Source organism: Lynx rufus, unplaced genomic scaffold (assembly GCF_022079265.1).
Source record: "Lynx rufus isolate CCGP_SWC_20201006 ecotype Redwood Valley unplaced genomic scaffold, mLynRuf1.p SCAF_15, whole genome shotgun sequence".
NCBI classification, from domain to species: Eukaryota; Metazoa; Chordata; class Mammalia; order Carnivora; family Felidae; genus Lynx; species Lynx rufus.
This window is the reverse complement of record NW_025814829.1, coordinates 31,060,156-31,077,668: the sequence shown is the minus strand read 5'-3', so window position 1 is coordinate 31,077,668 and position 17,513 is coordinate 31,060,156. Positions and strand designations below refer to the sequence as shown.

Sequence of the window (17,513 nt, the reverse complement as noted above, 5' to 3'; positions counted from 1 at the left end):
GACCTGAACAGAGATCAAGACCCGGACGGACGCTTAACCAACTGAGCCGTTACTTGTTTTGCTTTTATCCAGTCCGACAACCTTTTTCTGGCGGGTATGGGTGGGGACTGGGTCCATTTATATTGATTGTGACTACCGATCTATTTATCTGCCATTTCTTTCGTGCTTTCTCTTTGTCCTGTTTTCTCCATGTTACACCCTTACTTCTTAATGACATTTATGACAAATGAAGCTCCTCATTTTTAAGGGGGTTAAAAAAGTAATAATGCTCTCTTACCACCCCTACCTTACACAAAATGACGAATTAAAATCCTGCCATGAAAAGCTTTCCTAAAGTTATAAACCTAATCAGGGAGAAAGCCAAAGACCCGACACATCATCATCATCTCGTACTCTTCTGCTGCACTGCAGTTCACCCACAACCATGGCAGCAGTAGAAAGAGTGGACACATCTCACAGATCGTCTTCGACATCCTTCGTCTTTCCCTCACACAAGTAACAGTGACGGGTAGTAAGCTATTCATTTCACAGATGGGAAAACTGAGACCTGGGGCAATAAGTCATCTGTCTGTGGGCAGAGAAATTTTAGTTAGACACAAAAATGTTAAATCTCTAGAAAACTTGAAGTCTTAAAAAAAAAAAAAAAAAAAAAAAGACCAAACAGAAATTTGTGGAAGAAAAGAAACCCATTAATGAGGGCTTAGGTACCTAAAATCGCTACTAGCTTAGGGACACCCAAAAAATTATTATTTACTATTGGGTCTGCTCAGAAAGCTCTATGAAATGTTTCAATGTATGAAGATCTGGCAGCATATAACAGTGAAGTTTTTGCCATTTTAGAAGATGGGAACCACTTGGGTACAAAAAAGTAATCGGTATCACATTTAAAACAAAGTTAACGTGTCGTTGGAATTTCCTATCTTCCAGGATGAGACACGATCCTAAAAAGCACCGATTTTCAAGAAAGAGCTAAAAAATAGCCCATGTCCGGTACACGTTTGTAACCACACGACACCCTGTTTTCCTTAGCCTCACACTGTGGTCTGTCGTGCCCAGAGGCTCCTGCTTCTTCTGTCTCTTCACCTCCATGAACCTCTAAGAATCAAACGTTTCCTGTGGGCTGACTTCCAAGTCAGTTTTTGGTCGGGTCATCCTTACTATGTAGATTTCCAAGCACAGACTCATTTTTTTTCACTTGGGGAATCTACGGAGTCAAGAAGCGTGTATCAGAAGACGCTGGACAAAAGCCTGGCCCCTCAGCGACAGAAAGATCCTCCAGGCAGCGTCTGAGATCCCTTGGGAGCTAAACCCATCAAGAGGCTTTCAATCCTCCCTCCTGTGAAAGCACTTCTCAAACATCCCCTTTGAAGTAGCCCTTGTTCTCCACTCCAAGCCAGGGCAAGAATAAAAAAATACTACTGGAATTCTGATCTACAACAGCTATTGTGGCATAAAGTATTCGACATTGAAATGATTCCCATTTAGTGATATCATTCACTACTTTCTCCTGAACTTATACATTGTCCTCAACAATCGGTGTTTTTTCTTTTTTTTTTTTTTTAATTTTTTTAAACGTTTATTTATTTTTAAGACAGAGAGAGACAGAGCATGAACAGGGGAGGGGCAGAGAGAGAGGGAGACACAGAATCTGAAACAGGCTCCAGGCTCTGAGCTGTCAGCACAGAGCCCGACGCGGGGCTCGAACTCACAGACCGCGAGATCATGACCTGAGCCAAAGTCAGACGCTTAACCGACCAAGCCACCCAGGCGCCCCTAATCGGTGTTTTTTCAATATGATCATTTGATCAGGTATGATCTTAGTTTTTTTCTAAAACCTTCATATTCAATGGTTTTAAAAAAAACCTGGAGGAAGCAAATGCAGGATAAGAATGTATGAGATCTTTACCATAAATGTCTTATTGATCATTAGCAATTCTTTCTCATCTTTTCCAGGCTCCCAAGGCCAATATCCACATCTCCTGATTCCCAGTTCAGGACTCTTTCCTCTCAAAAGGCAAAGAAACAGGCATAAGAGGAAATGCTGCACATAATCATACCTTCCTTGCAAGCACACCGGCCACCTGAGACACAGCCATGTGGCCCAGCAGAAACCGCACCAGCTGCTGTTTTCCCCATTCCATCCAGAAGCTCCACTCAAAGTCATTTGGGTCCTAAAGAGAGCAAAACAGGAGATTATCCGAGGGATTTTGGTACATCTTAGGCAGAACACAAACTCCAGTTAATAAAACAACCGGAAAGAAGGACGAGAGTCCAAACTCCAAATGACATGCGCGCATTCCCAGCCCCAGCGCTGCCACAACACCACCAGCTTGTACCCTTCCCTCCAGCTTGGCTGGTCTCACTGCCCTTCTCCGAATCAGTGTCTTTTCAGAGCTGATCCCCCAGGACCCTCTGTGGAACAAAAACCATTATTATTCCCATTTCATAAAAGATGAAACAGAGGCTTAAAGAATTCAATTCATGTACACGGTGTCACATAGATAATATCAGTTCATTGCTTGCACTATCTCAGGTTAGCCATGCAAACAAGAGAAATGCAAATTGGCTGCTAATAAAATTGCTTAAGGTCAATCGTGTTAAGTCTTGCTGTCAATTTGGGCAGGAGAATGAAATTAACCAATTCTCCATAGGATAAGGATGAAAGAATGAAAGATATACTTCACTTCCCTTCAGGAAGCTCTGTGTCCAGGAACACCCTGTGTGTAGGTGTCCATTATCACCCCATGTCTAGACATGCACCAGGAACAGTATCTGCAGCTCCCTGGCAGAAGCAGGTGAAAACTTCTGGGTAAGACTAGACGTGTGAATAGCTGGGGACCAACATCCAAAAACCTTGGTTTGGCCTTGGGAGCCCTAGGGAGACCATGGCAGCTGATTGAAATATGGAGGGAACAAACAGTGATTGGCCATTCTAAAATGGGCAATGCACACTTGGCCAATGAGCATCTCAATGATGAAGCGGGGATTTGAGATCCTCAGGATTTTCCAGACCAACTGTGTGGGTGGGGAAGGAATCCCCGAGTGACTATTGATATGGAACAACTCACCAGTCTCTGCAAATGGAACTTTAATTGGATTTAGAGGAAAATACATGATTTTTTTTTATACCTAAGGATTGAAGAGTAATTTCATACCAGTTACACATTTAAAAATTCTTTTTCCAGAAGGTATAGCACAGATAAAATTTATCTTGATTCATATCAGACTATGAATACAGAGGTAGCAAACCTCGTAGCCAAGGTTATAAGCTTGTTTTGGTTTAGATCCCAGATCTACCCATATACTGTTTGTGATGACTCTGAGTGAGATACTTTATACCTTTCTGACCTATCTGCTCATGTGATAACAGTACTGATCTTCCAGGGGTTTGTGAAGTTTAAATGAGAACATATGCATACCGAAAGTTTGAAACAGTACCTGGCATGCTGCACTCAATAAAAACTGCTACTTGCCACCAACTGTTAGTCCCATGTACTTCTCATCCTATGTTAACCAGCAAGACTGTATCGTGCTTTACAATGTGCCACTTGTTTAAAAAAAAAAAAAAAAAGACATCATCAAATAAAACATGTTCCTCACATTCAAGATCCTGATCCATAGACAACCTGCTCGTAGAGCCCCCATCCCCATAAAAATTATGGGTCTCGTCCAATTCTTTCCATTCAAAGATGATGACAGGGTCCAAGATGTGCACGTGCCACATGGCCAGGCAGCAGCAGAGCAGAGAACTCAAACCTTTACCTTGGCTCTCAATCCCTGATCCAAAGCTCATTTCCTCATCTCAAAAATTTCAGATGAGTCAATTAAATGAATGAATGCAAACAAGCTCAAAGGTCACGTGATGATGCCATGCTGGGAAAGTGCCGCTTTTATAACAAGGATACAGGCAAAGAGACGCTAAAAGTCAAGGTTGAATTTTTTTAATTCCCCCCTCAAAAATATTCCAATATCCTACCTTCTTTATTATAAAGAGTGTTCTTAAACACTAAGAATAACACTTTAAATTCAGAACCCCAGGCTTACCAATGCTTCAAAGCTTCTCCAACTTTAACTTTCTAGGGGAAAAATGGTATCTCATAAAATGTAAGAAACCAAAAAGACCTTGATGTTCCAACGGAAGGCCCAGGCCTACTGAAAACCCTGTGCTAGTAAAACCCCATCAACAAAAGTTAGGGTCTTTCATCATTAATTCCTTTGCAGAAAATATCCATTTAAAGGAAATAAAAACATTTCTCTCATGTCTACCCTTCTCCATTTAACATATTTACCTAAAGGAAATCATGTCTATCCTAAGGAAATAATCGGACAGAAAAGTTGAGCCAATGAATGGAACAAGATGGCCAATAACTAGTGGTTGATGATTTGGGTAAGAAAAATGTTGACTCACCTGCTTTTATAAGCAAAACTTTACAGATACTGAGTTCAATCACACGTTTCAAGGCAAATGTTAAAGCCACAAATTAAGAACAATTTTTTCATATTCTGTTCCTTCCTCCACTTCCTTTCTTGACCCTGCAGTTCTTAGTCAATTAAAACACTCTTCTTCAGGTCTCTAAGTGAGCCAGACGTAAACTAGGGATCAATTCAAGTCAGACAGAACCAGGAAGGCTCCTCCACAGAGAAAGGGGAGACTAAACTCCAAGGAACAGTAATCCACATCCAATCTTCTAGATCCGTGCTTCCCAAGCTTCAGTGTGCACACAAATCATCTACACATCTTGCTAACATGCAGATTCTGGCCCAGCATCTCACCTCTGGGATGGGGCCTGGGATTCTCTATTTCTAACAAGCTCCCAGGTGATGATATCTGCCGGCCCAGGGACCATATTTTGAGTAGCAAAGATCTACATCACTTATTATGCCTCCTTCCACCTGAATGGTCGTCACCCCAGAGGATCCTTAACAGTGCACCCCACCCCATACAATTCCCAGGCAGGGACACACTAAAGCTAATATTTGCCAACAGAACAACCATCATCCTGCTCATTGTCGGAAACTCTGAGCACCTTAATTCAACATGTTTTAAACTAAGTAAGTTAACACGCACAGTTACTCATTCTGATACTTTCAATCTGCAACTAGGCAAAACCGAGAAACCTAAAAGCACATGACAGTTCTAGGCATCTCTTAAATAGTGACTCCAACTTCCTGGTGAAACAGTCTTTCCTATTCTTCACAAAAGAAAGGGCCTGGGCCTGGTATTCTTAATTGCTTCTTTCCCCATCCAGAGAGCAGAGTCCTATCCTAGGCCCTGTGGGAAAAACCTGTGTATTCCTCACCCTTGGGGAACTCATATCACCAACACAGACACCCCGCAATCAAGACACTGAAAATCCACTGCAAAACAAGAGAGGTCACAGTGATGTAATTCAAACACATACACTTGTATAAGTAAGACCTTTCCTTCTCATGTAAATCACTACCATTCTGGGTATGTGTTTTCTAACAACCTCACAACAACCCTTCAAGTTTTTTGAATAGACAAATTATTTGCCCATAACGAGTAGAGGGGAGAGCTGGATTTCAAACACAGACCTATCTGTTACCAAAGACGAAGTCCTTTTCCAAGATGTTCCTACTTGTGCTGACTCTACCCGGACTTCCCTAATCCACCCAGACAGACAGACACACACACACACACACACACACACACACACACGCACGCGCACATACATGCACCCTACTAACCAAACTGCCTCCGAGAGGGTACCTCCTTAATACCACCATAACCACAAAGATGTTGGCTCAAGTGTGAAGTCTTCTTCCCTCTTCCAGGTGGACCTCATTGTGTCCCTCTCATTCACATCTGAATTCCAGCACCTTTATTATAACAATTTATTGGAGCACTTTTTATTATAGTTAATTCATGTATTTTCTCTCTAGGGAGAAAAATGGCAAGTTCTTGAAAGTAACCTTGACTTAACCAAATTTGCATCAGGTATGCCCAACATTTGGCAAGCCTTAAAAATGATGGGGGAGGGGTGCCTGGGTGGCTCAGTCGGTTGAGCGTCTGACTTCGTTCGGCTCAGTCATGATCTCACAGCTTGTGAGTTCGAGCCCCGCATCGGGCTCTGTGCTGACAGCTGGGAGCCTGGAGCCTGCTTCAGATTCTGTGTCTCCCTCTCTCTCTGTCCCTCCCCCTCTCACGCTCTGTCTCTGTCTCTCTCTCTCTCAAAGATAAATAAACGGTAAAAAAAAATTTTAATGGTGGGGGAGTAAAATCAGCCTCAGTTCTTTTTTTTTTTAATTTGTTTAATGTTTTTATTTATTTTTGAGACAGAGCATGAGCAGGGGAGGGGCAGAGAAAGAGAGGGAGACACAGAATCCGAAGCAGGCTCCAGGCTCCAAGCTGTCAGCACAGAGCCCGACACGGGGCTCAAACTCATGGACCGTGAGATCACGACTTGAGCTGAAGTCAGACGCTTAACTGACTGAGCCACCCAGGCGTCCCTAAAATCAGCCTATGTTCTTATCACATTTCTACTCCTGCACAAACCTGGGTAAGTCACTAGGCTCTCTGGATCTGAGCCTTCTACGTCTAAAACAAAAGGCTAAACTAGCATGATGTCTAAGATGCCCTTAAGAGAGTTAAAAAAAAAAAAAAAAGGTAGGGGTGCCTGGGTGGCTCAGTACATTAAGCAGCCAACTTTGGATCAGGTCATGACCTCATGGCTCGTGAGTTTAAGCCCCACATGGGGCTCTGTGCTGACAGCTCAGAGCCTGGAGCCCATTTCAGGTTCGGTGTCTCCCCCTCTCTCTGCCCCTCCCCACTCTCATTCTGTCTCTCTCTCTCAAAAATAAACATTAAAATTAAAAAAAAAAAAAGCTACTTTCCAGACTAAGGAAAAGAGACACTAATAATAGAGTGTCTACAGACTGCTGACTGAGCACCCACCATTCTGGCGAGGGGTTGATCTCCCATCACCCCCCCAATGACCAATCCAGGCCTCCACACAGTCCACCTGCTCTGTTCCAGAAAGTCCACCAGCCTGCCCTCTTCCCCAGATTGGGTAGAAACTACTACAGTATATTTACTATGTCGTAGGATTCTGCCCATAGCAAGATAAGTCAACCATCCTCAGAGAGGCTACATATCATATGTCCCAGGTCCAAGAGCAAATACATGACAAAGGCTGATTTTAAAGCCCTAGGTACTAGACCACAAGGCCCATATTTCATGTGGTAAATACCTATAACATAAAAATAGTTAAGATGGTAAATTGTAAGTGCACAGATCAGTGGCATTAAGTACATTTACACTGTTATACAACTGTAACCACCATCCATCTCCAGAATCTTCAGCTAGAATGTTCAACTACTTGACTCAGAGTTAAATCTGACATTCATTTCCATGCTTCTCTGGAGCCCTGAAGGGAGGATGGATGGAGATTCCCACAGAGTGATTAGTACCGTGTATGTTTTTGTCTATGCATGTATTTGTTAAGTATAGATAAACAATAAACTATTTTAGTCTGATAGTCCCAGAAACACAAATTCAAGAGTTTTCAGGCTGCATATCCTGAAACAGATAGAGATACTCACAGGCCAAATCAGAGAGTTGACATGCTCAAGACCCCCCAAACCCACTCAAAAGAAAGGAAGGCAGAAAGGTTCTAGAAACTGGACTGAAGAGAAGTGAATCCATGGTTAACCAAAGGGAAACATGAACATTCAGAAAAGCTACAAGATCTGAAATGCCAGGGGAAAGGGACCATCCTACCTTCTTCTCAAAATAAATGTCGGCTCTGTATGGCCGACTCTTCCAACCCTTTTCTAGCATGACTTCCTATACATTAGAGGTCAGAAGGCAAAAAACAACAACAACAACAACAACAAAAACCTTACATTACCTACATTTCCCAGAATTCCCTGCAGCTAGCATGTCTACATGTGCCCCAGCTTCTGATGAACAAATACACAATGACTCTGATAAGAACATAAAGATGTGCAGGCTGGGAGACTCTTCTGAAAGTATAGTGGCAGAGGCCCTTGTTTTTCCGCAGCACCATCAGTGGACACTCCAGGGTTCAGTCAGTCCATCTGGAGGGTTGGCAGTTTTGGTTAGCACACTCGCTGCACTGTCCACTCAGGCTGGGACCTGTGCAGCAGCCACAGTTTTGCTCTGGAAATTGCTCCTGGAAGTTCACTTCGTGCCTGTCCCTGCAGTCCTTTTGACTGTTCTAAAATCTCCTTAAATCCCTGCAATATATTCCTTTCTGCTTAAGCAGACCAGGGTGGATTCTGTTGTCTGGAACAGAACCTTGATCAACATACTTTGGAAGGGATTTTTCTCCTGACTGCAATCCAGTTCTACTTGTGTAACAGAAGCCACTATGAGAATATTCACTTTATTTATTTTAATATGCAATTTATTGTCAAATTGGTTTCCATACAACACCCAGTGCTCATCCCAACAGGTGCCCTCCTCAATGCCCATCACCCACTTTCCTGTCCCTCCCACCCCCCATCAACCCTCAGTTTATTCTCAGTTTTTAAGAGTCTCTTATGCTTTGGCTCCCTCCCTTTTTTTCTTCCTTCCTCTCCCCCATGGTCTTGAATTTCTCAGGATCCACATAAGAGTGAAAACATACAGTATCTGTCTTTCTCTGCCTGACTTATTTCACTTGGCATAACACCCTCCAGTTCCATCCATGTTGCTACAAAAGGCCATATTTCATTCTGTCTCATTGCCAAGTAGTATTCCATTGTGTATATAAACCATAATTTCTTTATCCATTTATCAGTTGATGGACACTTAGGCTCTTTCCGTAATTTGGCTATTGTTGAAAGTGCTGCTATAAACATTGGGGTACAAGTGCCCCTATGCATCAGCACTCCTGTATCCCTGGGGTAAATTCCTAGCAGTGCTATTGCTGGGTCATAGGGTAGATCGGTTTTTAATTTTTTGAGGAACCGCCACACTGTTTTCCAGAGCGGCTGCACCAATTTGCAGAGAATATTCACTTTAAAGAAAACTATTCCAAAATAAGTCTATTTATTGCAGGAAAATGAAATGGAGCAAAACACCAGCCTACCCGGTCCAAGGGGTTCTAGAACTGGATAATGAAGGCAATGAGTGTTGCACATTCACAAGTGCATCTGTTTATATATTTCAAAACCAAATAGAAAATGATCTACCTTACTTACCAATCTGTATTTTTCATTACCATAACTCTCTTTTTCTCAGAGAAAACAACAGAGAGCTGAATATACTGTATATTACTATTTTCCTTACCCTCATATCCAGCATTTCACCAAAAAAAGAAATGTAACAGAAACATTAGACACTTTTGTGTATCTATTTCCTACATAGCATTATGTTCATATTATTTACCTCAAGACCCAATTCCTAATCACACTGAGCAAGTCACCTCTGAACAGAGAAAACCTTTATAAGATACCTGAATCCAGAAATGTTTCCCTGCACGTTCAAAAGCAACAAGCTCACCTTAATGGCCTATAAATTTCCAAAGGAGAAAGAAAAAGAAAAAAAAAGGACTAACAGGTAGGAACTCCGCACAGAAGAAGCACTGCTCTCTGAATGAACTCAGGCTAATGATTCACTTAGCAATTATTGGAATAGTTTTCTCTTTCAACAGATGCTTTGCTATTTCTAAAATAATTTGAACAAAATTATTTTACTGCCCACAATTTCCAGAGACACTCTTCCCCCAACCAACATTTCCTCAAAGATAAAATGTTTTCCCTACCAAATTTTTTATTCTGTAAATAATAAAGTCTCTGCTTAAATGTCTTTACCGGCCTCTACAGGTAAAGAAGATACTCACAGGATAGGGATCCATCGACAGGGCTGGAGTAAACTACAATGGTTCTACTGTGTGTCATTCCCAGTCTCTTAACTGGCCTTCATGATCTAAGCCTCACAATCCATCCAGGGCATAATGGGGGCAGACAGATGTTCTGCAGAAGAAAAAGCCTCTCAAGATGACTTAACTAAATCAAGAACACTTAAATTCTTCGAATCTCTTCAACCCAACTAACAACCTAAACTCAGTAACATTCTCTGACTACCCCTCTACCTACCTACTTCCTAGAAGTTGTTCCAGAGTATTTAGGACTTATGCATATACTTGATCAAACACGTAAAGATTCTGTCTCTGCCTTGTCTACTCTATATTTCTCCTTTTCTTCCTGGAGCTAACAAAAATAATCAAATTTTTAAAAAGAAATAGTACATTCTAGTATGAAGTCAAGGCTTTATAAAAATTATATTCCTTTCTCCACACCTCTCAAACTGGAAAAACACTGTATTTTCTACCAAGTATATGGAGAAATGAGTTGTAAATGAGTAATAAGGCTGATAAATAAGTTAGGGATCATGACAAAAAAGTAATAGAACAGGATGGCTGGACAGCCAATTATTAACATATGATTTCCCAGCTACAAACTCTAATAAATCATGCATTCTATTAGCATCTCTTCTCCTGAATACCAAAAATACAAAAGGAGTCACAGTAACATAGAAGAAAAAAATGGTCCACCAACTTTGAGGGCCTTGGCCCCTAACATGGCCCTCCCACTCGGAGAATTTGCTTTCTGCTTAGGAAGTTTGCATACATACAAGAAAACTAGTTAATACACAACATCCCTGCAGTGGGCAAAAACTAGCAAACTAGAACTCCAGGTGGAATCCCCAAATGTCAAGTCTTCAGGGAAGAAGGCCAATTAAGAAAGATATGAGGGATAGAGGCACCTGGATGGCTCAGTCAGTGAAGCATCCAACTTCGGCTCAGGTCATGATCTCGCATTTCATGGGTTTGAGCCCCTCACTGGGCTCAGTGCGGACAGCTCAGAGCCCGGAGCCTGCTTCAGATTCTATGTCTCCCTCTCTCTGCCCCTCCCCACTTGTGCTCTGTCCCTGTCTCTATCTCTCTCTCAAAAATAAACATTAAAACATTTTTTAAAAGAAAGATATGAGTGATAAAAAAGAAAAACTAACATTTTTGTCATCTTTCCAGGGGGTACAGGAGGGCAAGTCTTCATCATCCCAGATACCATTTTTTTCCTTGAATTTTACACACTGCATTAAAGACCAGGGAAGTGGCAGAATATATGAAGGGTTCTCCCACACACCTTTTCTATCTGTCCCCTTTGCCCATTAGCTGCCCAAGCTCTCAAAGAGACACCTCCCTGTGAAAGAGAAATTACATATACTGGTCTCTGCTCCCAGTGCCTGGCACAGAGCTCCTAAAACCCTTGTAATTTCTGGTAATAAGAGCATAGGAACATTTTTTGTTCTAATACTTGGTCTTTGACCCTAGTTCCTGACACAGAGCTCCTAATTCCCTTGGAATTTTCTGGTTGGGAGGAACACCTTTTGTTGTAACAAGGTGACTCTTGGTGGCCTCCCAGATGAGGGCTGCTCACCAGAAAGACTAAGCCATGATTAGAAGCTTGGAATTTTCAGCCCCACCCCCTCTCCAGAGAGGGGAGGCAGGCTGGAAGTCAAATGAATGTTCATGCTTAGGTGAGGAAGCCTCCATCAAAGTTCCACAAGTACCAGGGTTCACAGAGCTTCTGGGTTGGTGAATGCACGGAGATGCTGGGAGAGGGCGCTCCTGGAAAGGGCATGGAAGCCCCACACCCCTTCCACAGATCCCGCCTATGTACTTCTTCCATGTGACGTTCACATGTATCTTGTATCACACCCTTGTATAATAAACTCCTGTCTCCCTAATCCTCCCATTAAGGATAGCTAAAAACTCTGGATATAACTATAAAACAAACATAAGACGACTCTGAAAGATGAAAAGAAGAAAGCAGCCTGGCTAGGAAACTCAGGATTTGAGGAATGACATAAACAAAATAAAATAACCCACAGATGGGCTTCATAGAGCAGATGACTTAGGAAAAGAATCACTGAACCTAAAGATAGGTCAATAGAAATTATACAATCTGAGAAACAGAATAGGCTTAGAAAATAAACAGAACCTCAGAGTCCTGTGGTACAATTATAAAAGATATAACTTTCATGTCACTGCAATCCTGGAAGGAAAGGAAAAAAATGTAAGGCTGAAAAAAAAAAAATTAAAATAATGGCTACAAACCACACAAATTTGATAAAAGGCATAAACCTACAGATGCTGAATGAACCCAAATCAAATTAAATATACCAATTAAAAGAAAATGGCAGGGGCGCCTGGGTGGCTCAGTCTGTTGAGCGTCCAACTTTGGCTCAGGTCATGATCTCACAGTCTTGAGTTCGAGTCCCGCAATGGGCTCTGAGCCTGCTTCTGATTCTGTGTCTCCCTCTCTCTGCCCCTCCCCCCATACTCTGTCTCTCTCTGCCTCTGAAAAAATGAATAAATGTTAAACATTTTTTTTTAAATGAAAAGAAAATGGCAGAATGAATTTTTAGGAAATGATCCAAATCTATGCTGTCTATAAAAATTCACATTAGGGTCGCCTGGGTGGCTCAGTTGGTTGAGCATCCACCTCTTGATTTCCCCTCAGGTTGTGTCTCATACTCTCTTGGGTTTGAGCCCCACATCCGGCTCTGCACTGACCCTGCAGAGCCTGCTTGGGATTCTCTCTCCCTTTCTCCCTCCTTCCCTCTCTCTCTCTGCCCCTCCCCCCAGCTCGTGGTCTCTCTCAAAATAAACTGAAAAATAAATTATAAAAATTCATTTCAAATACAGGTAGGCTGAAAGTAAAGGATAGAAAAGGATACACCATACAAAAGAAAGCAGCAGTCACTATATTAATATCAGATCAAGACGACTTTGGTGAAAGAAAATCACCAGGCTCAAAAGGATCATTCAATAATGATAAAAGGGTAAATCCGACAAGAAGACATAACAACCCTAAATGTGTCTGTACCAAATAACAGAGCTGTCAAATCCATGAAGAAATGACAGAAAAGGAAAGACAAATCCACCATTACAGCTGAAGACTTCAACACCCCTCTCTCTCAACAGTTGATAAAACTGCTGGACAGAAAAACCAAGGATACAGGAAAACTTACCACCAACCAACAGGATCTAATCGACATTTATAGAACATTCCATCCAACAGCATCAGAACACACATTCTTTTTAAAGATCCATGGAACATTCACTAAAATAGACTATATCCTGGGCCATAACACAAATCAACAAATTTAAAAGAATTTCATCATACGCAGTATATTTTCTGACCACAATGGAATCAAACCAGAAAGCGGTACCAGAAAGATAACAGGAAAATCTCCAAACACCTAGAAATTAAGCAACATACTTCTAAATAACCCATTCTAAATAGCCCTCCCCCCTGCCCCATGCTCGGCCTCTCTCAATAATAAATAAATGTTAAAAAATTTAAAAAAAAAAAAGAGTAAAAGTCTCAAAACTCTAAGCTACCACCTCAAGAAACTAACAAATGAGCAAAATAAACTCAGAGTAAGCAGGAAGAAGGAACCATAGATAAGAGCAGAAATCAAGGAAACAGAAAAATCAACGGAATGAAAAGCTAGTTCTTTGTAAAAATCAAGTTCACAAATCTCTAGCAAATGGAGAAAGAATAAGAGAAGACAGCCTAAATTACAGATATCAGGAATGAAACAGGATATCACCAAGCTCCACAGAAACTGAGGCTAATAAGGGATATTATGAACAACTCCATATACATTTGACAACTTAGATAAAATAGAATAATTCCTTGAAAAGCACAAACTACCAAAACTCACCCAATACAAAATATATCATTTCAACTACCAAAAAAATTAAATTCATAATTTAAAAACTCCCTAAAAAGAAATTTCTAGTCCCAAGTGGTTTCACTGAAGAATTCTATTAGACATCTAAAGATGTTCTTTTTAAGAGGGAAACACTAACACATTTTGCAAGTCTCACAATAAACACATGAAATCTGAAGTTAAAAACACAAGACTATATATAATTGCTCAAAATCCAACAGTACCAAAAGAGAGAAACTACAGTCCAATATCCCTCATGAATATAGACACAAAAATTCTAAACAGAACATTAACCAATGAACTCCAGCAATGTATAAAAAAATTATACACTACAACCAAGTGGGTTTATCCAGGGATAGAAGGCTGATTTAATATCGAAAAATCAATCAAAGTAACCCACCATATTAACATATTCTGAAGAAAAAAAATCCCATGATCATATCAACTGACACAGAAAAACATATCTGACAAAATTCAATGCTCTTTCATAAAAATTCTCAGAAAACTAGGAATAGAGAGGAACTTCCTCAACTTGATAAAGAATATCTACAAAAAATATACAGAAACATCAAACTTATTGGTGAAGCCTGAATGGTTAAGAATAAGAAAAAGACAAGGATGTAGACTCTCATCACTCTTACTAAACATAATACTGGGAGTCCTAGCCAGTACAATAAGAAAATAAAAGGCATACAGATTGAAAATTAAGAAATAAAATTATCCTCATTTGGTTGTCCAAGTAGAAAACCTTGACAAATCAAAAAAGGGAGAAAACAAAAAACACCTCCTATAATAAATGAGTTCAGAAAAGTCATAGGATATAAGATCAAAATATAAAAGTGAATTATACTTCTATATACTAGCAATTAACATAGAAATTGAAATTAAAACTATAAGACCATTTATAATTGCTCAAAATTTAAACACTTAGGGGTGTCTCACTGGCTCAGTTGGTAGAATATGCAACTCATGAGGGAGGGGAGGGTGGGTGATCGGCATTGAGGAGGGCACCTGTTGGGATGAGCACTGGATGTTGTATGGAAACCAATTTGACAATAAATTTCATATTAAAAAAAAGAAGAACATGCAACTCTTGATCTTGGGATTTTGAGTTCAAACCCCAAATGTAGAGTTTAAATTTAAAATAAAATTAAAAACAATTTTAAGTGTTAAAAAAAAGGAATTTTATAGGTATAAATTATAGGTATAAATCTAACAAAACATGTATAAAATTTGTATGCTAAAAACTACAAACACAAGTAAATCAAAAGAGGTATATAGAATAATACGCTACCCTCAAGGGCTTGAAGAGTCAACGTAGTAAAGACATAAGTGTTCCCAAAATTGATCTAACATTTTAACAAAATTCCTATTGAAATCCTAGCAAAATGTTTTGTAGACATAGAAAAGCTTATTCTAAAATGTATATGGGAAGGCAAAGGAACTAAATGAGCTAAAACAATCTTGAAAGAGAATAAAATTAGAAAGATTATATTACCTGATTTCAAGACTTACCAGTAATCTTAGAGAATGTGGCATCAGTGGAAAGACAGACACACAGATCAATGGAACAGAAGTGAGAACCCAGAAATACAGCCATACTAGTCTGGCCAATTGATTTTTTTAAATTTATTTATTGTTGAGAGACAGAGTGCGAGCAGGGGATGGGCAGAGAAAGAGGGAGACACAGAATCTGAAGCAGGCTCCAGGATCTGAGCTGTTAGCACAGCCTGATGCGGGGCTTGAACCCATGAACTGTGAGATCATGACCTTAGCGGAAGTCAGGCACTCAAGCAACCAAGCCACCCAGGCACCCCTGGCAAATTGATTTTTGACAAAGGTATAGAAACAATTCAATGAAATGAAGAATAGTCTTTTCAATTAATGGTGCTGTAGCAACTAGACATCCATAAGCAAAAAACATAATAATATATAAGCCTCTACCGAAGCAAAGATAAAAATTAATTTGGGGTGCCTGACTGGCTCAGTCAGTAGAGCATATGACTCTTGAGCTCAGTGTTGTAAGTTCGAGTCCCACGTTGGGTGAAGATATTACTTAAGAATATTAAAAAAAATTTTAACTAAAAATGGATCATGTATTTAAATGTAAAATGCAAAATTATGAGACATCTGGGGAAAAAATAAAAAATCTATGAGCCATACAACTAGGCCAAGCGTTCTTAGAAATGACACCGAAAGCACAATCCACAAGAGAAAAAAAAATTACTAAACTGGACTTCTGTGAAAGACCCTAAGAGGATGAAAAGTCAAGCTACTGACCAAAAAAATATTCACAAACCACCAATCTGACAAAGGACTAGTATCTAGACTATATAAAGAACTCTCTAAACTCAACAGTAAAAATAAACAATCCAGGTGGAAAATTGGCAAAACACATGAACAGTATTTCACCAAAGAGAATATACAAATGACAAGCACATGAAAAGATGTACAACATCACTGTTAGGGAAATGCAGATTAAACCATGAGATATCACTGCACGGCTATCACAACAACTAATATTTAGGGTCTTAATAATACCAGATGCTGGCAAGTATGCAGAAAAACTAAGTATCTCATGTATTACTAGTGGGAGTGTAAAATGGTAGAGCCATTCTGAAAAATAGTTTGGGCTGCTCTCTACAAAAGTAAACATACCTGTATCGTACAATCCAGCAATCAAGCTCCTAGATATTTATGCCTGAGAAATTAAAACTTATGTCCACACAAAAACCTGTACACAAATACTCACATTAGATGCATTCATAACAGCCCCAAACTGGAAACAGCCAAAATGCCCTTCAACAATGGAATGGTTCAACAGTGTGTGGTCCATCTGCATCATGGACTAACACCCTGCAGTGAAAAGCAATGAACTACTGATACACATAACTTGATGGATCTCAAGGACGTCATGTTAGAGTGTGGAAGAAAAAAAAAAAAACAGTCTCAAAAGGTTACATACTATATGATTCCATTTGTATAACATTCTCAAAATGACAAAATTATGAGATGGAAAATGTAACTGGTTCCATGGGTTAGGGACAGGGAGAACAGGATGGGTGTGATTAGAAAGAAGCAGCACGAGGGTTCTGTATCTTGTGGTTCTGTATCTTGCTTGTGTTGGTGGTTAGGGGATAGAAAAGGAAAGGAATGGAACCATACTCAAAGTCCCAATATACAAAAGGGCTAAAACTAGTTTCTGTGGTTGAACCAGGACAAAGCATATAGATAGATTTCTGCTTCGCCCCCTAATGGTGGCTCCAGGAGCGGCAGTGACTACAAAGTGGAACACTCTCAAAGTGGATGACTCAGGCTTCTCATTTGCATTCCCATAGTACCCTTCATAGAGTACAGTCTTTTCAAATTTAAAAGAATATTTCTTCCACCTCAATATTTCTAACTATGAGAAGCATACTTACAGAATTTCTTGTACAAACTTTGGGTAGAGAGTAGCACTGATGGATAAAGAGTCACCATCAGTGAACTAGGAGTTGTGGTTGGTGGACTACTAAGATTGACTAACCCAAAGCCATACTCTGGTTTCTCTTCAGATCGAATAAATCTTTCGCCTTTTACTAAAGATTTCCGTGGAGAGAAACAATTCTGAGTCTTTTGACAATTTTTTGAGGCCTTGCTCTGTGTAAGGCTGTATCAGTTGTTGTAACAAAAGACCAATCTTGTAGGAGGAAGAGAAAAAAATAAGTCCTTACATAACATGTGAAATCTTCCCTTTTGCTAACTTTAAAAGCCATTATGCTAAGTGTCAGCAGAGTGACACTCAGCAGACTTCTAAAAT

At 40.1% G+C, this 17,513-nt stretch overlaps 1 protein-coding gene and 1 non-coding gene across 4 annotated transcripts in view; one reads left to right on the top strand and one right to left on the bottom strand.

Annotated features, from left to right (window-relative positions):
* Nucleotides 1–17,513, bottom strand: part of HHAT (hedgehog acyltransferase) — a 299,112-nt gene that overhangs the window by 259,956 nt on the left and 21,643 nt on the right. For all 3 annotated transcript variants that reach the window (XM_047077282.1, XM_047077283.1, XM_047077284.1), the window contains exon 3: nt 2,058–2,171. In XM_047077282.1, coding sequence (XP_046933238.1) covers nt 2,058–2,171 — 114 coding nt within the window. The remainder of the gene's footprint in view (nt 1–2,057; nt 2,172–17,513) is intronic.
* LOC124510534 (U5 spliceosomal RNA) lies at nt 17,249–17,365 on the top strand. The gene has a single exon (XR_006961733.1). It is a non-coding gene; the product is annotated as a U5 spliceosomal RNA (small nuclear RNA).